The 25,012-nt window shown below is 35.5% G+C and overlaps 1 protein-coding gene across 1 annotated transcript in view; it reads right to left on the bottom strand.

Annotated features, from left to right (window-relative positions):
- Window positions 1–1,070: 1,070 nt before the first annotated feature.
- Window positions 1,071–25,012, bottom strand: part of LOC133524170 (protein singed wings 2) — a 126,949-nt gene continuing 103,007 nt past the window's right edge. The window contains exons 6-9 of the mRNA XM_061860039.1: window positions 22,067–22,240; window positions 16,523–16,681; window positions 11,304–11,504; window positions 1,071–7,319 (exon numbers count right to left, since the gene is read on the bottom strand). Coding sequence (XP_061716023.1) covers window positions 7,137–7,319; window positions 11,304–11,504; window positions 16,523–16,681; window positions 22,067–22,240 — 717 coding nt within the window. The 3' untranslated portion in view covers window positions 1,071–7,136. The remainder of the gene's footprint in view (window positions 7,320–11,303; window positions 11,505–16,522; window positions 16,682–22,066; window positions 22,241–25,012) is intronic.

Below are 25,012 nucleotides of genomic sequence, written 5' to 3'. Positions count from 1 at the left end.
TTTCACGATCGGCAGACGACAACAGTGACTTTTTTTTTCAAAAGTGGCAGCCATGGCCTAGTTGTCAGTTGACTTAGGTTTAAAAAAATTAAAAACTAGCTTCTGCCCTCGACTTCGTCTCCGTGGAATGATGATGATTGATACAAACTACCTTAGTCTCAAACTATCTCCATACATTTTTTTTACTAAATCGATTCAACGGCTTAAGCATGAAGAAGTAACAGACAGACAGTTACTTACGCGTTTATAGTATACACAGTCATTTTTTTGATTTCCGTTAATTTCAAGGATGCATTCCTGAGCTTAATTTACCCTTCGTATGTCTAAGCACTGATCAGTGCGTACGAATTTAATAATAATAATAATAAATAATAAATATTATAGGACATTATTACACAAATTGACTAAGTCCCACAGTAAGCTCAATAAGGCTTGTGTTGAGGGTACTTAGACAACGATATATATAATATATAAATATTTATAAATACTTAAATACATAGAAAACACCCATGACTCAGGAACAAATATCCATGCTCATCACACGAATAAATGCCCTTACCAGGATTTGAACCCGGGACCATCGGCTTCGTAGGCAGGGTCACTACCCACTAGGCCAAACTGGTCGTCAAATTTTAATAAATTTAAACCTATTATATTACTTAATGGATTTAAATTCATGGGCACTGATCAGTGCTTAGACATACGAAGGATAAATAACTTTCCATAAGACACCGGTGCTCTAATTAACTCAATTTCGGACGATCGATGTTTAAAATGACATTGACATGTCACAGTTTTCAATTGTTTGGTTGAGTTAAATGTTATGCCCGTGTTACAACAACATTATAGGCTACATTGAATTACTTTATACATGTATGTATCTATGTATATGTTATTCACTATGCCATTTAGTTTCCTAAAACATACAGAACGTACTTACCGGTTTAATAAAAACATGGTGTAGAGTAGAGATGTCCAAAAAACGCCAAACTATTTTCGTGTTGTTCATTATAACTTATAAATCTGACAAAATGTTAATATTAACATAATTTTACAATAAAACACCAAAATATTCTATTATGTTTATTAACAAGTTATTGACTAGGCTAAATGCTTCATTTTTACAAAATTGAAGCCTAATTTCACATTGAAACTGACTTAATTTGAAATTAAATAACAATTCAACAGGCGGCATAAACCCCTTCAAAAGATATGTCAATCATAATTAGAGGCTTTCAACATCAGACTTGATAAGGAAAGCTACTTTACTAAAGTAGTGCGGTGGTCCAAAATCTATTTTTAAAACGTTGACGCTCGACAAGTCAGTCAAATTTAGTCAAACACATATAAAAATGACAAAAACCAATTTTGAGAACAATCAAACATTATTTAGAGGTCGCTCAAAATGAAAGAATTCTGCAATAATAAAATGTATGAAATGAACATCACCAAAAAAAAATACTTGAACCCGTTTTATAATCCACTGAATTCTTTATGTCATAAACACAAACATCACTCAGACGCAAAGTCCCCGGGCGCAAGGGAGCTAATATAAACCTTACTCGAAAGTGTGAAGGTTACTTTGACAGCGTCCGCCTTATCACCTATAGTTGTTCTTAGCGCTGTGGGACGATTAGTAACGACGCCTAGTTTAAAACGTTAATGGTTTCATAACATTCTTTGCTACTAAACCACCACCGTGAAGAAATTCAAGGGTGTATGTGAAGTCTCCAACCCGCATTGGGCCAGCGTGGGGGCTATAGCCCAAACCATGTCGTGCGTGCGTGATGATATTAGTTACAACGAAATAAAACATATACCGGCCTTTTTTTGTATTAATGTGGAAATTCTAAAGCAATGTTGAGCAACCAGGAAATTATAAGCATATGAGTCAAAATTTGGAACATACCTACTTCATGATAGAACAAAGGCAGCCTTGTGGAGAAAGATTAAAAGTATATTTTTTTATTCCATACAAATGTGGACCACCCTACCAAGTAGTGATTAGTCGACTAATGCATCAGTGATTAGTCGACTAATGCATCCTTTTATTACTATGTACACATGATTTTACAACGCGCTAGAACAACAACAATTCAGGATGGCTCAAAAATACAATGACAAATATTTTTTTGTTTTTTTTTTTTCTGAGGTCCTCTCTTATTAACTTAAATCTTTTACATAATGGCATTCAAAATAAAGACTTCTCATTTAACTAAAAAAACGAACTATCTTCAAAAAATGATCATCAATATGCAGCAGCCAAAGTTCTTTGTCAACGTATTTTTAGGCTACCCTGTAAGACAGCAATGTTCAAATAATAATAATATTAATTGAGTGACACATGATCATAATATAATACTTGTACTAGTATGTATTTTATTGTTTTATTTTCGTTCACTGTATATTCACTCATCAAAAGAAAAATCGTAAAATGACACCTCAGGGAGTCCGATTCTGCTTTAAAAATTTGATACAGTTTTGATCTTGTCAAGGTGACGTTCGGATGTCAATGTCTGCATTACTGTTGCGGCGTCATTGTTGTCGTCGATCTGTATCTGTCAATTTGCTTGATAAAATGAGTGAACGTCAAAATCGTGGCAATCCAGCGGCGAACGTTAGGCAACAATTGGGATGAGGATAAGGATTTGTAAAATAAGTAACTTTTTGTAGTAAAAATAACTTTCAAACTGTATTAAGAAAAGTACAATAACTATTAGCATTGCAAATTAGTTATTATTGGTACTTACATGTAATTATAGTTAAGAATAGCATTATAACATTATATTATAAGTTATTTTTATTTTTAGCGCTGAATATAGCCTTGTAAGAAAGAGCGAACACACAAGTTTATAATTTAAAAGGAGGATTCCGCACCTATATTTGTAAACATTAAAATAATTTTAAATTGTGAAAAAAATAATATGTATATTAACAGGTTAAATTTCAAAGTCAAAAAATGGGCTCTGTGTTTTTTATGAAACTTGTAGCATTGTTGATATTTTTATTATTACTTTAATATTATTGTAAATCACTAGGATGTAAGATGTAGTAATAGAAACTTAGTATTGTAATCTTTTATGTTATTTTGATAAATAATTAATAAAATAATTTTCCTTTCTTTACGTAATTTACAACTTCCAGATCTCATATGGGCTCTCTTATTTAACTGACGAAATAAAGCGTTGGATACTTGTCTGGGATAGCAAATGTAGCAGAGCTCTTAGCGCATAACCGGGAGATGTGAGTTCGATTCTCAGCCTGGGCAATTATTATTTTTGTTCCAGAAAAATTCCCACTGGGTAAAAGAGTAGCTCCGTCTTTTCCTAATTCTTCCTTTTTTATTTTCCTTGAAGTTTATACTTACATGGGGGATTTCTTTGCTTTAATACGTATGGAATGTTTGTTCAATGTAATGCCTATTAAGTTCACCCACGGGTTTAAACCCAGTAGGCTAAAATTATACTTTTGTATAAATTTAAAGGACGAATAGATGGTTTGGACGAATAGACGAATTGATGGTGGAACAAGAATTTATAGTGTACATGCAGTTAGTTTTATAGCTTTCTAAGTTATGAACAAAAACGGTGAACAGCTACCGCATTTGATTGACAAGGTTGGACAATTGGCCGCTAGGTGGCAATGAGCCACTCAGTCGATACACTTGAGTAAAAATAGACTCAAGAGTGCTAGACTAAGCTGCCAGATTGATGGTACTAGAACCAATAGAGTAAATCATTGGTTCATTAACGCCAATTGCCTCAACTTAACAGCGAGCAAACTTTTGTCTATACGCATCTTTTGTTTTGATGATAAAATAGAGGTAAATTCGTTGATAATTATTAGAGTAATGAGTAATGATTACCATTAACAACAATTGTTATCACCAAATGCTGATCCCGTGACCCCGGCTAACGCGAATAGAGCTAATGCGCGAAAAACATTTCGTAGAAAAACCCAAAGCGATAAGCGTATCGCGCAATATTGAGCACGTAATTGTTACTAACTGGGTTAAACATGTTTGTGATGCAGCTTCTTGTTGCACTGGCCCCCCATATAAAAGAGGGTGCCCTTACGGTCGAGACATTTCGGCTTATACGCTTGAGGAAAATGGTGAGTTACAATTAATATTTAAAAGCTTGTATTAACTTTGTAAGCTCCCATTCTAATAAGTGCTTTTTATTTCAGATGGGAAATAACCAGAGGCAATTTATTGTAGTGCAATTTCTGGTGTTACCTTATGAAGGTATTGACAAGTTTGTTGTTGTACCAGACCTGTGGCTTATAGTACGTAGGCCGGTAAACCAGAGCGCTTTTGTATCATATCCTGATAATGAAGGTCATGAAGTTGTTAGAGATCGTGTTAAGAGACGAGAAGAATATAATGACTAGTGGAGGTTTTATAAAGCGAAAATTAGACATGTTTCTGGTGAGAATTTTACGGTTATGATTAAAAAAAATAGTTATGGTTTAGATAATAAAAAATAGTAATATATTTTTATTTTTTAGAGACATACGACGGTACAGAAAATTGGATTGCAAAAAATAATTGTATAGACAAAGAAGAAGTTACTACAAGAAGAAATTACCAATTTAGAGCTAAAAGAAGAGTAAGGTTAAGGCGCTCTTATAGACGGATTTTAGGTTTTTAAAGTTATGTTATGGAAGAAACGAAGAAGCAGAAGATACCAGATAGTGATAATGACAGTGACAGTTAAGCTTTAAAGACTTAAAACACTGTGAAAGCTTAAGTGTTAAATCAGTGAAAAAAATGACAGCAAATACCAAAGCAAAGTGCCACAAGAAACATAATTTATACACTTAAATTAATTTTCTGTTAAGCTTGAACTAGATATTTAATTGCACAATATTGCCATATCATTTAATTTAATTCCAAAGGTTCAAGTTTATAGAAAATTGTAGTGTATAAATTGCCCGTCTAATTTTACTTAAAGTATTTAGTCATATTTATAAATCACTAGTCTAAGTAACGTTTTTCGTTTTCTAGCTCCTGTTCAACTTTTGAGGTGAATGTTCCTTTTCTTCAAGTCTCTACTTTATCTCCAAAAGGTCAAAAAAGTGACATTCTGGTGTACCGACCGATGATAAGAAGTCATTTCAGACTTAGTTAAACTATTGTAGCGCTAATTATTCAGTTGCTGGCAGTTTATTCCAAAGAAGACTTAAGGATTTGATTATTTTTCTCCTATCCCTCAAAAGTTAAGCAAATAAAGCAAAATAACAAGAAATACTGTATGTCTAGCCGTCTAGTGACGATATTCTGATATTTGCTCTAGTTTGTGACGCAAATGTACATAAATAGGGAAAAATTTTTGCTCTTTGTCGCGTCACAATCGTTTTAAATATGCCCGAAGTCTCGCGCCATAACCTTAAGCTTATATCGCAAGTGCGTCATTATCAGAAAACCGTCACTTCGCGGTCTTATAAACCAAGTTTCAGGTCTATTTTATTTCGATATATTTTCTGCCATTTTTAGTCTCATAGTTTTGTAATTCCGAATTATAGCCTGTAAGTTTTTTAACAATACGAGCTGTGATATTACAAATATTACTCATATTTATAAGTACTGTATTTACTTATAAATTAACTAACACTAATTACCATCTTCCCTCACGGGGATTTTAAATAGTGAGAACAGTAAAAAGACTTTTGATTTTACTGTCTCAATATTTTTTATAAACAGTTTAGAGAAGAAATCTCAAATGACTGAATCTAAGGCCTTGATTTCACAAAATTATAATAAATCGTTTAAGTGTAAGGATTTTTTAAATTTTGTCATTAAAATTTATACTGTTTACTGTTGCTGGAACAACGACAACAGTAATGCAGCTGCAGTTGACATCTGAACGTCACCTTTACGGTAGAATAGAATAGAATAATTTGATTCGTAAACACAAACAAGACACATTAAATTACATGATATAACAAAAACAAAGAAAGTATAAAGTGCCACGAAATGGCCTCATCTCAGCATGTTGCTGGTGGCTTCCAGTGCTGATCTTCCGATGAGACCATCAAATGAGAAAAATCACGAAAGGTAACAGACAAGAAGGAAAAAGACATAAAATAATACAGAGTGAACAAATTGAAAAAATAGATAAAAGACAACGACTAAATTAAGTAAAGATTATTTATATATCAAGCATCGTAAACATAACACTGTATCGGTCCGGTCCAACCATACCTTGGCTGAACATTACAGCTGCATACGCAACAAGCGCCAACGGTAGCTACACGAACTAAAAGGCAATGACAGACCAGACCAATATCGAGCGTCAATTATATCAATTTACAAGATTTTTATATTATGAAAACAGCATCAGAGGAAGACGAATACTAACATAATAATACTCAAACAAGTATGGCATAACAGGAATGGTGAACTATCTATGCAGAAGGAACAAAAACTTGTTCGGTACGATATTAAGCACCACTCACGCTGAATGCTGCGCGCGAAATGCATTGGGAACCTTGTAAGTAAATAGGCATCTTGCTCGCACTTATTGGTGCGCAAGTGATTCAGTGCTAAGTACTAAGTAAGGATAGAATGCTAAGTTGCTAACTCCATACATCAATTTTCCTACCAAAACGCGGGTTCATTTCGTAGTCGACATCTAGCGTCAAGTAGGGAATTTATCAGTACTGCTACTTGACAATAGATGTCACGGCGAACGAAAAGTCTAAAGCTAAACAATTTTCAGCTAATATTAATTGTATAACTGAATCAACCGGAACTCAACAATTTTCAACTCCTTCTGCTCGTAACTTTAGTTGTAAATTGTTTAAGCAATACTTTATTCGTCATTCGCGACACTCGTGACATCTGGTGTCAAGTAGCGGTACTGATAAATCAGTCGACTACGAAATAACCCGCGTTTTGGTAAGGAGTTAGCGCTGTATCTTTACTTATTTCTCTATAGTCCTAGGATGAGACTAGTCTCATGGTCATATCAACCACCAACCAACCAACCATCATAACTAAACAACCAACCATATTAAATTGTTAAATCAGAATCATCATCTCAGGATCCATAAATCTATGTATTCAAAAAACGATACTAAAGCATCCAGTGCCATCTGATTCCGATCGTAGCTATTCTAAGGCCCACCGGTCATCAAGGTAAAATAGAGGATATCCATGGCAATTTCCCTGTGTTCTTGAAACTGTGCCAGTCATACAGGAACCTCCCTATGACTATGAACAGGAGGGTAGCCAGGGTCACATTGATAATGTTAATGGTGCTTATAGGCATCTCGGGGCCACTGCGGCAGACTCTTCCCAAAGGCAATGTGCTGATCTGAAAAAAGAAATAATGCTGTTACAGTGCCTTTAATAAAGCATATACCTACATAGAGATGGTAGGATCATATAGAGGTGCGACTAAATTAAAAACATGTTTTAACATTCCTTTTAGCATACCAAAACCAGGAGTTTGGTTTTGACCGTCGTCGAGGTCGGTCGGGTCCCGGGACGCCTCTGGGAGCCCTTTTGATGACCATTCGGTCGCCAGATGTGCGAACCGGACCGTGTTGTTTTGACCGCGCGGGTTTCACGTTTGATTTTCGACTTTATTAAAATATCCCGAGAAACGCGGGTTTAATGTGTGTCGGTTTTATAATGTGTAAAATCACCGCGCATACGCCGAAGTTAAACCTCAGCGAAGCCAAGAGTACGAGTAAGAGACTTTTAAGCATTCCAATGTCGTTCTAAATAAACGATTTATAGGGTTCGTACGAAGGACGCTGCATTATAAGTATTTGGCAAAAGCAAGCCAAGCCAAGCCAAGCAAGCAATACGCAAGAGAAGTTCGCTTAAACAAAGAAGTCAAAATACGAAGCCCCACAAACGGTCATTCTATTATTAACTAACTGCAAACTGACATCACTACAGAACTCTTACTCTACACTACCTGATAGTAGTAAGCCACATTTTAGAAATCTTGGAATTCTAACGGTACCTTGCATGTATATTTTCGAATTGTGTAAATTTGTAAAATAAACACCCTCATTTCTATTCTAAACTGGGAGATATGCCCGCCGATTCGAATCCCGTTTCAAAAATAATTTACTTACCACCGTCTACCGTCTACCACGTCTAAATTAGTTATTTATAATGGTCCCTAGTCCCTACCCAATGTCAATTAGAATGTATAATAAACTACCTAATTAGCTAAATGATAATAAATTCCTAAAAAGTTTAAAGACATTCCTCGAAGACAAAGCATTCTACTCTGTAAAAGAATATTTAGACTCCGTAGGTGATGTTTAATATTTATTCGCGTCGACCTCTCTGCCACCCTTACAAGAGGCTACTAGATACAAGTATATTAAAAAGTATTGATTAGTTTGTAAGTTTAATGCTGTGCCCTTAAAGTCATAAGATCTTTTTGTACACACAAAGCCATGATTAAATGAAAGAATGAATGAATATCGGTTTGATGTCAGGTGCGCGTTCGAATTGACCTGCAAATTTATATTTTTGTTGGTGGCTTCGTGTTGAAATGCGCGGATAATTCAGGCTATCAAAACTTCATTGTAAAAACAGTTTAGGAAGTATACATAACAACTATTAAATAAAACAAACCCTACGCTATATCCATTTTATGCCAAAAATGTCTTACATCATTTTGGAAAAGAGCTGATACTCTTCAAACTGCTGGATCGATTTTTATCAAACATCAACAACAAAGAAACGCAAGCTAAGAACCACCGCGAGGAAACTCGCTTTCACTAAAAAAACCACATCCACATTGGTCCATCGGTTGGAGAACTACACGATGTTACAGACAGACAAACATTGGCGTCAAACATATGACATCCCTCTTTTTGCATCGGGGGTTAAAAATAGAACTACACAAAATTCTATCGGCTTAAGAGCAGTTATTACACTCCTCTTTCATTGCTATTACCTAAGAGTATTTAAACTAACGTTTTTGTCTTCCACTAATCAGTATACAGGCCATTTGCAACATACATTGAAATCAGAGTGATATCTGAATGATGTCATTTAATTATCGTGCGTCTCGCTCGCGCCAATGTATGTACGGAACAGTGTGACGTTCGGATGTCAACTGGAGCTGTATTACACGGCGTCGTTGTTGCCGCCGCTGTATCTGTCAATTTCCTTTATAAAATGAGTGACGCAATGAACGTCATAATTACGGCAAACGTCACACGTCAACGTCACCTTTATTGTGTTGCAGCGTTCCTGCTGCCGTGTAGACGCGAGCGATTTTACTGTCAATCTGGATAAAATTAGTGACGGATTAAACACCAATATTTCGGCAGCGACAGCAACGTGAAAATGTACCTAGAAAATTTACAATGGCATCACCCCCGTCAACGGTGCAGCAGTAAGGGCCCCCGTACACTAGCATCTCCTGAGCGTCGGAGTCTACTCAACTCTATGGGCTGCTGGTCGTCGCAACGTTGGCGCAACTGCGCAGCGACGCCTTTTTCCATAGCGCTAACTAGACGCCGATGCTCAAATGACGCTAGTGTGGGAAGGCCCTAACGCCACAAAAGTTACGCTTCTGTTGTTGCAATCCAAATGCCACCTTTAGCGTTAAATACTCCTCTTAATTAAATTAGGAATTTTGTAAGTCTTATAACGGAATTTATATTACATTGTAATTGTCTTTAAGGCATGGCAGCTTCCGATATAAAAATTTTAATTGAATTATTAAGTAGTTAACAAAGCGGTCCCGAGTCTTCGCAGAAAGACTTTCTTGTCAACAGTTGATTGCCTTCCTTTGTTAATTTAATTACATTTTTCTCATAAAAATACAAATAATATATGAGGAAAGAGCCCTTCATATTTTATTCTGCGTCTAGCAGTATACTTTACTTTTGGGATGGACGGCAGCCAAGATAACAAGAGTAGATTTACAAATGCGAAACAAAAAATGTAACGGATGACAGAATGCTAAATCACGTGACTATTTCCATACGTTTATGGAGGGTAGAGGTAAGGTGGACAATCTATGTGTATGAAGTGTCCATCAAAAGATCTTTAAATAGGTGGCGCCACATTGGTTAATTTGTGAGCAAATTGGATGATTTTAAACTAAGAGATTTCGTTAAAACGCTGACTAGTGGTGCCTTTACCCTACATGTAACATAATAGAGCTTTTCAAGTTAAGTCTACGGTTTGGTCACGTGGCTTGCCATGAGACTTCGGTAACATGCCACATTTATGTATGGTACATATCGTAAAAAGGGTGGTTTTCAAATTGAAAGGATACACTAGTTTGATTATTTTCTTTTCTTTTAGCTAACTAACGTTAAGTTTTACTCTGCTAAAGAAACTAAGGCGTCAATTTTCACCGAAAGGTTAATTATAAAATGACTTATTTATAAGCCCACTTACTATACTGCAAAACTATTAAAGCGAGCCGTTTTTTTAAGTTTTTGCCAAAGATCTCATTTCATTACAAATATTTGAGGGCAATCAGCTAAAATATAAAATTTTAATTTATAAATATGATAAGAAATCAGCTTGAACCCTACACAACGTAACGCAGGCAATAATAGTTGGGTCCGCATTTATAAGGTTTAATTAACCTTCAAAAGGTTTCTTAAGAGTTTCCAAGAAGAGAGAAAGCCACCCAGGGCCGTCATTTTAAATAATGGTTGTTAAGTTGTATAGATTACACCAAAATAGATAATTTGGCAATCGTCTTACTAATGGTGACATTCTGATTGAAACTTTAGAGGCGTTACTATTCCAGTATTACTGGTACTGCCTTGACGCAGTCTATGTCACTCGGCCTCATCCGAAGTTTAAGAAACGTTTTTGTTTGAACAAACGTAACTTTTGACACTGACATATCTTATCCATATGTATCTAGACCTAATATTTGACGTATCTTAAACTTCGAATCGAGCCGATAGACCCGATAGTCCATTTTTTTTGATAAATTGCTAGATGCTGACATTGCCGCTTACTTACTATGACGCCAGGACATTCAACCAAAACTTAGGCTTTTTGTCATCGCTGTGACAACAAACACAAATGATTTCTCCAGTAGGACTGTATTGTCTCGGCCAGGCTATAGCCGGTAGGAATGGGAGGCAGGACCTCTCTTCATACGGTAAATGCAGACCAAACCTCGAAAACAAATGTGACGTTATTGTTTGTGTTTTGTCCTATTGTACGCTACCCTTGTCACAGATCATCAATTGCCTTTGGTGGACTTTCCTGCGTCTTCCTGTGTGTAGGAACCGCTAAAGAACCCATTTTCTGTCAATGTGAGTATCATAGTAATGGATAAAAGTGTTACCTGCACAAGCGACAAAGTTTTGTCATCCGATTGCGAGCAGCGTATGTCAGGTAGGTCCTGTATCACCCGCTTGTACTTGAGCAACAGGGTTTTGAAGCGCGGGATGAAGTGGCAGTCGCAGCGCCACGGGTTGTTACCGAGGAACACATGCATTATGTTATTGTTGCTTTGGAACGCTTTATCAAACGCATAAACGGGAATCTGAAACAAAATAAGTGGTAGTTTATATGACTACTACATAATTATAGGTATTAAAATACGAGTACCTACCTATAGGATTATGAAACAAGTTGAAAGCGAATTTCATAAAAACATTTCACGAGTGTTTTAATGCCTAATTATGTACCGTTACTTACATACATTGTTTTATCTATACACATATTATAAGTTCTCGTCGTATTCACTAATACTTTTGTTTTTTCAGGGATGTTAAAAGATCTTTGAATGTCATTATTAAATCCATACTCGTATATTATCGATACTCGTATATAATATTAGTATTATAACGCAATGATAACATTTTAACAGAAATAAATTAGTTATAACAAAACATTTTATGTGTTTGCTGCCGGTAATTTTGAACGAATCACTGAGGGTTTATAATGTATGTGAAGATAACAATCTCCAAATCCCAATTTGGGAAAAACCGGAAATACAAAAACATATTCAAAGGATATGCTAAGCCAGCTTTACATACATTGGAGAAATTCAGTTCTAAAGGTATTACGCTGTCGCTCAAAGGCATGTCCCGTTGTTTTCCTTTACATGGAGTTACGTGTGTGCCATTTCCAGTCATAGGTAGACACGTCACAAAGAGAGTGAACTTAACTCAATTTGAATAGGGCTTTTAGCTTGAGATGAAAGCACTAATGTAAGGCAAAATACAGGTAATATTAATACCACAGGAGTCTAATAGTTCATAGTTCATTATTTCACACGTTAATGGCTCATGAGCCATGACTAAAATCCTAATGAAGATATATTTACAAGCCTTGAAAATACTTGATTCTGTTTTTCCATTGGTTGAACTACCTAGTCCCCCTGTACATAAAAAACGTACTTAATCTAATTAAATATAATTTTACAAGCTTTTATTTAGTTTCACCTGTCCCGTTTTCTGCCTGTCTGTGAGTCTGTAATCAAATCTTGCAAGTCGATGAAGAAGAAAAATTTGCATATGTATATAATAATGAATAATGTTAATATAATTTTATCCGTATTTTTAATTTCATTTCATTAATATTCTAATTTTATGTTATGTAAGTAATTTATATGGAAATATTTTGATTGTTTGTTGTTTTGTGTTTTTTTATAGGCGTAGATTTCTGATATTTTTTTCATAACATTCAGCTAGATTACAATTTTAACTACCCGTAATGACTGCCCCCCCCCCCCCCCTCAAATGGCCGTTTGCAGATTAGCAGCATTTAGCATTATTCATTTAGCAGGGCGATAATTTTGAATTCAAATCTATAACTGAGGCCAGATATCTACAAAAAGGAAAAAACTATTGTAAAATAACCTAACCCCTGACTCCTCGGCTAACCCCTTTTTAGGGTTCCGTTGTAGCCAAATGGCAAAAAACGGAACCCTTATAGATTCGTCATGTCCGTCTGTCTGTCCGATTATGTCACAGCCACTTTTTTCCGAAACTATAAGAGATATACTGTTCAAACTTGGTAAGTAGATGTATTCTATGAACCGCATTAAGATTTTCACAAAAAAAAAAAAAAAAAAACAATAAATTTTGGGGGTTCCCCATACTTAGAACTGAAACTCAAAAAATCTTTTTTCATCAAACCCATACGTGTGGGGTATCTTTAAAGATAGGTCTTCAAAAATGATATTGAGGTTTCTAATATCTAAACTGAATAGTTTGCGCGAGAGACACTTCCAAAGTGGTAAAATGTGTGTGTGGAGGGGTCCTGTAACTTCTAAAATAAGAGAATGATAAAACTAAAAAAAAATATGATGTACATTACCATGCCAACTTCCACCGAAGATTGGTTTGTACGAGATCTAGTAAGTAGTTTGAACAGTATATCTCTTATAGTTTCGGAAGTGGCTGTGACATAATCGGACAAACAGACGGACATGACGAATCTATAAGGGTTCCGTTTTTTGCCATTTGGCTACGGAACCCTAAAAACGGGTTGGTAAGAATATTATAGTATATTCTGGCACAACTACTTTGTCAATAAAAAAAGGCGATAAATTAAAAAATATATAGGCGAAAAGGGTTGTCTTTCTGTAGAATATTTCGATTTCACACTTCTTGCTACTAACAAAGTGGGCGTGCATCTAAGTTTATACACTTAAAATGTCAAATTGGCAAATTAATTGCCCTTATTTACCCTACCTCAATCTTACATAGTTAAAAAATCGGTAGCTAGTACTTTAATAGTAGGAACTTCAGTTTATAAATTATTACAACGTTAGAGATATACCTCTTTTTACATCATGGTAACAATAGTATTTGCAATAGTAATGTTCTTTTTTTTTTACATTTTATCGTTATATAGCCCGGTAATATAATATACACTGCTACAATTTGAATAGGGAATTTATATCCCGGTCGATTTAAGTCTAATGCTGATATCACTTTTTGTATTTTTTGCACTTGAATTTCATATTTTTAATTAACTAAGCGAGTGTGAATCTAGATCTAAGCGTATCAGTTTCAGCTTGTACAAAAATGTTTTCATATGATATGTTAAGTTGTTCTCAATAATAATATACTACGTTCCAACCGCATGTTCAACGACACTCACTCATTTTTATAATATTCTTTGTAATGAAATAAAGACCGTGTTGATACAGTTATCAAAGAACATACGCTGACGAAAATGTATAAGTTATGAGTAAGTTGAGAAATAAAACTATGGAAACGGATTATCTACGTATAATCATTATATGTAGGTAGTTTTGCACATTGTAATTTTGATAGAGGTAAATATATACTTTTTCCTCAGTCACGTTCCGTTGACCAGGTACAGTACTGTACGGCTTTGAAACGTCGAGATGTATTCTAAATTCAGGATAGGCGATATAATCAATTTCCATATTTTTATTAATGAGTATCTATCGCGGTAACCGAAGACAATATTACAAGTTAGGTTATCAATATTTTCAGCTCGTCTTGACTTGATCGAAAGAAGAAAGTGTTTTTAGTAATTAAAAAAGTCTTTTTAATTCATTAAGCTTGTTTTTTTTTAAATATATATATGATTTGACGTTAAGCTTGAGAATATTGCCGTAGAACAAAACAACAAATCAAATTAATTTATTTAATTACCTATACTTTGGCACAGCGACCTCGTTAATGAAAAACCACGCCAAATTTAAAAAATGTAGGCGCAAAGAGTTGACTTCCTATAGAACATTTGAATTTTGGGCCTTATTCTACTGAGAAGTGGGTATGTTTCAGTATATTTTTCTGATCCCTTCAAAAATATCCACCCTGTATACATTAATGTCTATTGATTCAACGAATCAGGTACTCATAGTAAAAAAATATACCTAATCAAGTTCTAAATAAATGTTACCTAAATGACTTTTATACAGCTTAATAATAACTCTATGCACTTTATTGTGAAAATAAAACAAAACGGCAATTAAAAATGGAATTCTTAATTTTAATTTTTACAAATAAACTTTAATAATAAATATGTTTTTTACTGAGCGGATGAGGTAGCCCCTGGTTAGAAAACCCGCTCGTTTAAACTTAGTATCTTAAAAATAAAGTTGCATATTGTAGGTCTTTTTTGGATGAGACTTTTAGTAGAAGCGTCGGAAAAAGGACCTAACGAACAAAAAATCTGTACGTGAATTTTGAACATTCTGTCAAACTTTAAGTCATCAATTTCGATGCTATACATTTTGAGGATAGATTTTTATTGCTAAAACTACTTCCCCATATCAAATTACCACTCTTAGCTGAACTAAGTATTGAGTCCCTAAGTAACCTAAGATGTAGTCTGTTTAGTTAGTTATTGTCTTATTAGCTCTATCCTGGTAGCTATAGTTTTTGCGAAAACCTCGAGGACAGGAGATTTTTTTTTGTATGAAAACTTGCATTATTGAAACTACTGCACGTAATAGGCCCATCAGGTCGGTGGACTGATTTTGAGACTACTTTTGAGAAAACATCGGTAAAATATAGCTTTCAAATTCAACTTACCACGTGTGTGTAAGTACCTACCACGTGATCTTCCATAAAATAAGAGAAAACGTTTTTCCACTTCTAAATATATTTCTTTTTTTATAAATATATTTTTATTATTATTATTATTTTTAATACATTTTTTTTTCTTTTTTTTCTTATTTTATTGCTGACATGTAAAATTGTATATTTTACCAATAAAAGAGTATGAGTATGAGTATGAGTAAACATTTTCCATTCTCCATGAATTTTTAGTATGTTATTGAAACAATTAAAAAGTAAGTTTATAGGTTTCTCTTTTTTTTTAATTTTGCAAAACGAAAACAAAAATATTATTTTGTTTTTAAAAAGCGAAACCTATAAACCTAGAATATATTATGCTAAAGAGACATGTTACACATACTAAATCTTAATAAAGACGAGTATTTAATGTTAAGATTTAGTAGGTAAGTGTAACGCGTTTGCTCCCGAAATGGAATTTCATAGAAAAAATACCGTTATTTCGCTAAGATCGCATTGCTATTCTTCCCTCTTAAAGTATAGCTAAACATCTTTAAGATCCGACAGTGAAACAATTTAAATAAAACATAACATGATAAAAGTAATGGAAAATGGCATATATTTTTAATTATTTCCTAATATGATCACGCTGCGTGCTCGTACCTCCATGACAATTTAACTGGCGGAGTCATGGGGCAGACGTTTTCTTGCATATTTAGATAGATGGCATCAGTAGTTACTCAGATACGACGGGGATTCATTTTACGACAAGGGATCGTGTTATACACATGTCCCCTTTTTTCAATTCGATACGCAATTTAAAAATAATCAATTTTCAAAAATCTCTGAATTACTTAGAAAAAAAAAAGGTTTAGAATCACTTCATTAAAGGTTTTGAATCTGTATCCATAGCATAGCTAGGAGTATTGGTATGCAAGAGTGTATAGCTACTACCTACTTCGCTTACATATCAGTTCTCTGTACTACTTCATAATATTCAGATGAAGGCGTCTCAATTATCTTACCTAAGGCTGTATGAAAAAGTGATAAAACCTACCTGTTTGAGCAAATTCCCTTTCAGACTCAGCAGCCGGAAAGTGTTAAACCACTCCGAGCCCTCCAGCTCCTTCACCGTAGAAAGGCTGTTGTTGTCCAAGTAGAGATCCGCAATTTTCTTATAGTAAGGATTCTGTAGCAGCGTCCCTATCGAGTCGATCTAGCAACAATGAAATACAGGGCATAAAATACCGGTTAATAAAATAGTACAATATGCAATGAGGGAGGTAAGTGAAATTTTGCAAACGACGTCTTTGCTCGAGACTCAAGTTTGAAATATTCTTAACCCCGGAGTTACACACAATGTTTTTCATGACACTTGCAAATAAAAAACTAAATTTTAAGTGAAATAATTTATAAATACGGTGACATGTAAAAAATTCGTCCGCCATATTGTCATTCTTTGACAGGTTAGGCATCGACCGCACAGACCTATCGGGCATTCAGATACGATTGAAAATTCTTTAAAAATATTTTAAACGGCTGTTAAATTAACTAAATTAAATATTTTTTAACATGAACAATAAAAATAAACTTTATAGTTGAAACTAGTACTTTATAGTTTCTAGTTGGGCGTTGAAACTCTAGGTCCATGGGGTCCCAGCGCGCACAAGTTTTTTGGAGAAATCGCGAAACGTCTGGTTGACGTAACTGGTGACCGAAGAGCTGGCGGCTTCCTCGCACAACGTATCAGTATTGCGATACAACGAGGAAATGCCGCCAGCATCCTTGGTACAATGCCTCAAGGGCCTATTTTAGATATAAGCTAGTTATAGTAATCATCTGTATATATCCATTATGTATATTGTTATTGTCAATAAATAAATGTAATAAAAACTTTATAGTTACGTCAGTATTTAAAATTGAAATAATATTTGTTTTTTTTCCTTCTGAATACCTACATGAAATAAGATATTTTTCGAGCAAGTGTGATGAAATAATTATTTGTGTCCTAAAAGAGGAAAAGTAGGAACTTGCGTGCGGCGTGTAAAATTGTTACCCGAGCCGAAGGTGACGGTGGTAAACACGCGGGATGGAATGTCCTACGTTTCCTCCCGTGGTGCGTATACTATTTTTCTGCTCGACAGAGGCGGAAAGCGGCAACTTCGTTTAGCGCAGCGGGAGCAAAGTTGACGCTTTCCGCTGGAGGGCAGAAAAAGAACTTATCATCATCATCTTATGTCAGAACGTGGAAGGTTGAAATTCTAGAACAAGTAAAAGAAAAATGAAAACATTTTTATCCAAAATAATCCAGAATAGAAAATAGACTGTAACTGTATAGATACATCTACCTATCTTAAAACTAAGATAAACCTCTGGGGTATATTTTCTGTTCATATTCGAAACAATTAGGTCTTATTCTTCTTCTTCTCTTACTGTAGATCTTAGAACAAAATATGACTGGATATATACTCCAAAGATAATAATAATTCAGCCTATACCAACTGTAACAGCATATAACATCCCACTGCTGGGCACAGGCATAGTTATATTTTTTAAATCCATTATTCTACAAAATTTAATAATTTAAACTGCATGTTGGCGTAACCTATAAATTTATGTTTGTCTATGAAATAAGTAAATCAAATAACTACTTACCATTAGCTACCGTAAAAATAAAGTACAACTGTGAAACGCACATTACAAAGTGAAAGATGATGTGAGAAGATGAAGTCATAGCGCCAACGAAATTGGTACCTTAGTCTTGATACCTGCATCTATATACCTACCTACATACGCAAAATAGATTGTCGTCCCATTTTGTGTATACCTATGGAGATCGTTAGTAAACGAGCGAGTTTCTATTTACATAGGTATAGGGTAAACTTCCATCAAACACCAGAGCGTAGTTACTGCACAAACGTAGGGGAAGGCCGGGTAAACACGAACGCTGGGTAATCGCGAACGCAGATATTTCACTATGTTAGAAAGAGATAATTTCACTCACCGCCATCGTAGAAATCATGCTATCACTAGTGCTAAGTGACTAGCGTAGCATTATGGGTGCACATAGGATTCAAACTAAAACTAATTCAAATATTTGCTTACCTACTTTCGTTGCAGTTTTCCCATTAATTAAACACAACTTATAAAGTAATAACTAATAATAGTTCTCACACAACATTAATTGCATAAATAATTAGTAGTTGAGGTGAGGATTCAATTACGGTAATTACATACGACTGGGACTATTTTTTTTTCTTTACGTTGGTGGGTATTGGCGAACGAATTGAGTGGATCAATTACGAACGTTTGGCATTGTCCTAGTCCCATACCTATAGACAAAAAGTCAGCTCTTTAACGTGTGTAAAGAATATTTAGCTGTTTAATTATAATCTTTAATAAGTCCTCCTCCTTTTCAAAAAGTAAGTCTTGATTTTTCGTTCGTTTAAAATAAACCCCTAAAAGTATCACGACGGGTAGTCGTCTTCACTTGGCTAACGTTGTGATTTCTGCCGGACAATATGTACGTTTTAACAAAATTTTAGTAAATGGTCTCATTATTACGCTGGCCTGGGTCAATAGAGAACGATCGTAATATGTAGCTCCTTTAGGTATTCGTGGTCTCCCGGCCAGTATCGGGTAAACACGAACCCTTAGAGGCTATGTTTTTGTTATAGAAGTTAATAAAATAAAGAGAAATTCATATTGTTGAATGTAGTAGTTTAAAGTACAATAATTTACTTTTCAGAAGGAGCTATTAAAGTTATTATACAAGTACTGTATTTTGATTTATTTCAAAACTCCCTTAGGCGTTCGGAATTTACCCTGGTTGCCCCTACTCAGTGCAAAACTAACATCGGCCAATTGCAATACCGATAACTTATTGTTAAGAAGTTTTTCGCCATCTAAATATAAGATAGATACACTCCCTATAAAGTACGATGGTGAAATAAAATAGGCAGTCGCCATCAACAACTGAGAAGACTCTACTTGAATATAAATTTCAAGATAATGCGGTTTTCGTAGATACTGAAAACACATACTGGTGCGCCTTCCAGTGCGCGGTCACCGTTCAAGAACCTTCCTACCCCAGCTGCTGGCCAGTAATTGACTGGCATGCTCTTCTTACCTTACCCTAACTGGACAGAGGCTAAATTCGTGTCAAATTTCCTATTAATAAGTTAGCAAGGACAAGGGACATATCTGAATAAATTGATTGGATTAATTTTAATATTTAGATTTCAATAAGATAATTTTGCTCCTTTTTATAAAGCTATTGTGTTAATATTGATATTGCAAATTGTATGTAATGAAATGAATGACACCTATATACACTTTTACTTTCAAAAGTCAAATAAGGAATTTAATGAAGCCGTAAATGGAAATGAAAAACCAAGGGAAGGTAATGAACCAGTATTGGAGGGAATGAAATTTGATAAATATGAAATGAAACTTAATTGGATAGAAAGGAAAGTGATGATGTTTAAAATAAATGAAACGATAAAGATTTTGAATTAAAACGAGTCTCTACGATGTCTACCTTGCTGACCTTTTAAATATAAAAATCAACTTTATGACAATATTGATGACATATTACAACTATATTATTAAACTAGAAACGTATTATATATATATATATATATATATATATATATATATATATATATATATATATATATATATATATTATGACGACCGGTTTGGCCTAGTCGGTAGTGACCCTGCCTACGAAGCTGATGGTCCCGGGTTCTGGTAAGGGCATTTATTCGTGTGATGAGCATGGATATTTGTTCCTGAGTCATGGGTGTTTTCTATGTATTTAAGTATTTTTAAATATTTATATATTGTATATATCGTTGTCTAAGTACCCTCAACACAAGCCTTATTGAGCTTACTGTGGGACTCAGTCAATTTGTGTAATAATGTCCTATAATATTTATTTATTTATTTATTTATATTACTACCTTAATAGGAATATGATTATAATACGTATTATACGGCATATAAATATATCCCTAGGGATAGAACTATACCTCCGCCACACCGCCGCACTCCTACCTACAATTATTTCACTAAACTTAATCTAGTAGTATAACTATATCAATAAACTAAAGACGTATTATAGTTATATTCCTAGTAAGATAGTAATGAACCGCTTTCGTATAACTATGTTACCACATATATTTATATCCCTAGGGTTATAACTATATAATGGCTTTATCTATCGTACTGCGACATATACATATATTTCAATGTCCGTTTTCAGTCTCTGACTAGACACAAATATTATTAAATGGTAAGATCTGTAATGTTCGATCTGCTTATTTAAATAAATTTATCCACAAGTAAGTAGTATTTCACCAAAAATAAAACATGTGTATCAAAGACACTTGATCATTTAAGATAAGCGAATCGAAGCTCGCAAGGGCACTACCTACCTTTTCTCGAAACGTTTCGTCGTTTTTTAAACCCTCATAATTTGGATTTGGATAATACCACATAAACAAAAATCTCGGGGCATACCCACATCATAATGTCAATAGTGGACTTATTAATAAACGTAAAAAGATTCAATTAATCGGGGTAAAAAGCAAGATTTTCAGCCTCAAGGACGATTTCCACCAATAATTCAAATGATAAAAGTAAAACTTTTAACATGATTTTTTTGAGTCTTGGTTAGTTCTTCATTTTTGCATGTGTGAAATTAATTTTTACCCACGCATGACCTTGAGCAAAAACCTTTAGGCCCTTTCGAGAAGCAGTAGTGCAGAGCTAGTGGAACCAACCCACATGCCAATGCAGTATGACAGGTTCGATTCGCATAACGAAATGTAAACGAGCTTTAGCAGCTAGAGTTGTACGTGCTCGATCACTGAAAAGATCGCTCCAAACTAGTACAATGTAAGTATGTCACAAATGTACTACTTAGTTCTTTCTTTTGGTACAGTAGTACACCGAAAGACACGAGCATAATAATGTAACAGAACGGTTTATGCGGACGTTTTGTAAAGTAGTACAATTCAAAAATTGTTATATCGCTTATTCGCGTGCAGTTGCATCTGAGCTGTCTCGCTCATATTATTAGCCGAGAGCCGTTCGGTCGTCTTCGCACGTGCTCGGCGTTAATTCGATCAGATTATTCAGATCACTCTTATTGCTTTGCTCCTCGGTGTTACTGCAGTGTTACTCCTCGCTCTCGTTCCGTTTTGCGTGTAGTGAAGGGTCACGTCTGAAAATTTCGATACGAAAAAAGTGGTAAAAATATGTATACACGACTTTATTGCCCATATATTAAGGTAGTGTATACATATTTTTGACACATATTTCTTATGGATATTTTCAGACGTGACTGTACTAAGAGCAGAATCATTAGGGAATGGTTCGGAATAGCGGAGGGAATTGCGTCTATTTGACTTTAGTACATGTACTACAGAAGCCTATCCGCAACTTCCTCGTAGCCGAATTTCGTAGCAGGATTATTATTATTTTATTACCGGATTTGTGGTTTACATCCCATTTTTTGGTGCCACGTCCATTACAAGGGTGTTTACTATAAATCTAAATGAAAGCATTCAACATGAAAAACATCGTACCGTGTTACCTTATTCCCAGCAAGCCGGACGGTGGTGGTGCCTGGCGGGAGGGTGTCCGGCACCTCCGCGAGCCCCAGCCCCGTGCAGTTGGCTGTGATGATGGGGATCAGTGTGCCATGCTTGTCCTCCGCCACGTACGTCATCACGCAGGAGCAGGGTTCTGGGCAGGTGTGGCGGACCATCTGGAAGAAACGTTTTATGAAATTGAGCATTCTACCAGAATGTCGCTTTTTAATATGATAGCCTACCCGGCCCTCTTTAATTAACATAGAAAAAGACGGGTAGTCTATCTTGCCGCGAGATAATATTGCACCAATCAAGTGCTAGGCCTACAGCATACAAAAATAGTAGTTGCATAAGTATGATTTGTTCAACACATCACGCACACATAGAAGTAGCAGATATATTTGGGCCGTTTTCGAGAACGTTCTCAATTAACTATGGTAAAAATTCTCGATTTCCCATATAAAAGAGAGAACGTTATCGAGAACGGCACATCTCTAGATTTAACGAGCTGGCAACAACGCTTGTCTTCGCACGCACCACCTATTTTGTGAGTAGCATCCATACAGTTAAAAAGGGAGGTTGCGGCTGCACTTAATTTATTTTTACGAAAACAATTTTATTTTTATCGAGTTTATTCTTGAACTTGTAAGAGGCCTACTGACGATGCGGGTAAAAAGGCCCGGTACCGGGCCATACTGAACGTATGAAATGAGATAATAAATTGAAATATTTATATCTCTGTATACTTATGCATGCTATTTTATGTTAATAAATATTTTAAGATAATTTGGAGTTTTTTTTTAATCTTCTTAACAAGGCCGACTGACTTAGTGTCTCAATGTTATTAGATATTTTGATTCTTTAAAAAGGTCTTGAGTTCAATAAAGCAGAGAAAATGTACATTAAGTGAAAATCCATTGCCGTTTACCTATATTTATTATTACGTTAAAAATGTATGTTAAAAGAGCTGTAACAAATGAAGATTTAAATTTAGTTTGAGCCTACTACTCGTATCGAGTAGGTAACTTAGACAATTCTACGCGTTCCGGACATATTCCAATAAGGCGTTCTCACTATTTAACGCTCGGAAACTATGTGATAACGCCGCCGAATAAAGATAAATACTCGTACCTACTCTCGCCTCGCCATTGCTATTACGTCTCTTTTATTAAACGAACAGTATGTTTGATTTCCAAGTCAATAGCGACACTAAAGCCATGTCCAATAACGTTGCCAAATATTGAAGAACCATCGTCTACATTGTTAACACATCGTAAACCTTATTGCAAAGACATAAGGTCCATACGGTAATAAAGAGAAATTTGCCTTTTTTACAACGTAGTCGTAATTGTAGATATCACTATCATTCGATTCGAACTTATTGCAGTCCCATATAAATGACCAAATACGATTCGAAATTACGGCGATGTGCTAACGGGACAGATCTATATGATATTGACATTCATAGCGTCCGTGTGACCGAAGCCTTAAGGTAGGAATGAGAACTGCTGTGTTCTGATACCTATTTTATTATTCCAATAAACAAATGAAAATAGAAAGAACAAAATACTTAAGCAATACAAATAAAAACAAAACAGAAATTAAACACCAATTCAATTTAGGCGACGACGTAACACAATGACTCCGTTGTTACGTCGTCTGATCCGGGGTAAGATTCGGTGGGTTGGCGCGGAACCGCCGAAACACGATATATTTCGGCCAGTCCACGTTTGCAATAGTGTTCGTAACCCTTATGTGCACTTGGTGGTGCGACTGCAGTTCAGCGAGTAGGCAGGCTTCCGGCGGACGTACTCCAGCACCTCATCAGCCACAGTGAAGTCATGCAGGCGTGACCTATAGAGCGTCTTTCTATTGCAAGACCACACAGAGTCTTATGAGACGCCCTGCGCGTCTTGCTTTTCCTTTCCAGTGTAAATCCCTCCTTAAAATCCACATCAGTGTGGGAAGACTTCTCCTTAAGAGGAGTTCGTGCTTCCCATATCTTAGAAGGGGTGTTGACCCGGTTAGCTTACACTGGCTGACCGGCGACGCCAGCATATGCTGACGTGACCTCGAGGAGACAGAAGGAGGTCGCACGCGCGGGTGGTGCGCGGGCGGGTGCAGCGGCGCGTGCATCACATTTTACAATGTCAGCAACGCGAAAATTAACCGATTCAACACTAGTGTCAGGTCGTTCAACGCTCTTGAAATTTGAAGCCATGTTTAGCTCTTACTTGGAAAATAAAGAAAATATGGAAGGCAAAGTAAAAAACGATTTTGCCTACTATAATTGGTAATGTGAAACCTATTTGACGCAAAACGGCTCAATCAAATAACAGCACATGTAAGGTACTTTGGGGTCTCTTTCGGAAGCACGCTTATACTCGTATCTACCAAACCAGAAGCACTTCATACCTTGGCAAAGTTTACGCAACTGCAAGTATATTAAAGGTATAAAACTATACAATCTTAAACCATGCGAGAACATGCAAAGGATGTATAGGTCTACATAGACTTTGGTCACGGCGGTTGGTATACCCTTTTAGTACAGAACCCTATCGCGGTTATTACACTGATGTGGACCCACGCTCCGTTCCGGTGTGTGAGCGAGATAGGGCTATGTATGTATATAGCGATGTCCTGCTCGCCGGAGTGCGAATGCGTATCCAATGTGAAGACCACCTATAAAGTAACCCGAGCTGACATAAAACTACGTCGCATAACGTGATCGCAGAAAGCTGACGGAAGACAAGAATTAGGTCAAGCAAATACGATCAGAGATAGTCTATAGACTTTCAATAATTTTGAGCTGTACGTAAACTAAAGTAAAATAATTCGTTAAAACTAAAACGAAAAATATTTCAAAAGCCTTTGAACGTAAAATGCAATTAAGTGCTCTCTTGCAACACCGGAATTCGTCGTAGATTACGAAGTCGGCGTATATTGGC

Source organism: Cydia pomonella, chromosome 13 (genome assembly GCF_033807575.1).
Source record: "Cydia pomonella isolate Wapato2018A chromosome 13, ilCydPomo1, whole genome shotgun sequence".
In the NCBI taxonomy this organism is placed as follows: Eukaryota; Metazoa; Arthropoda; class Insecta; order Lepidoptera; family Tortricidae; genus Cydia; species Cydia pomonella.
The sequence above is the reverse complement of the archived record's forward strand: the minus strand, read 5'-3'. Positions and strand labels throughout refer to the sequence as shown.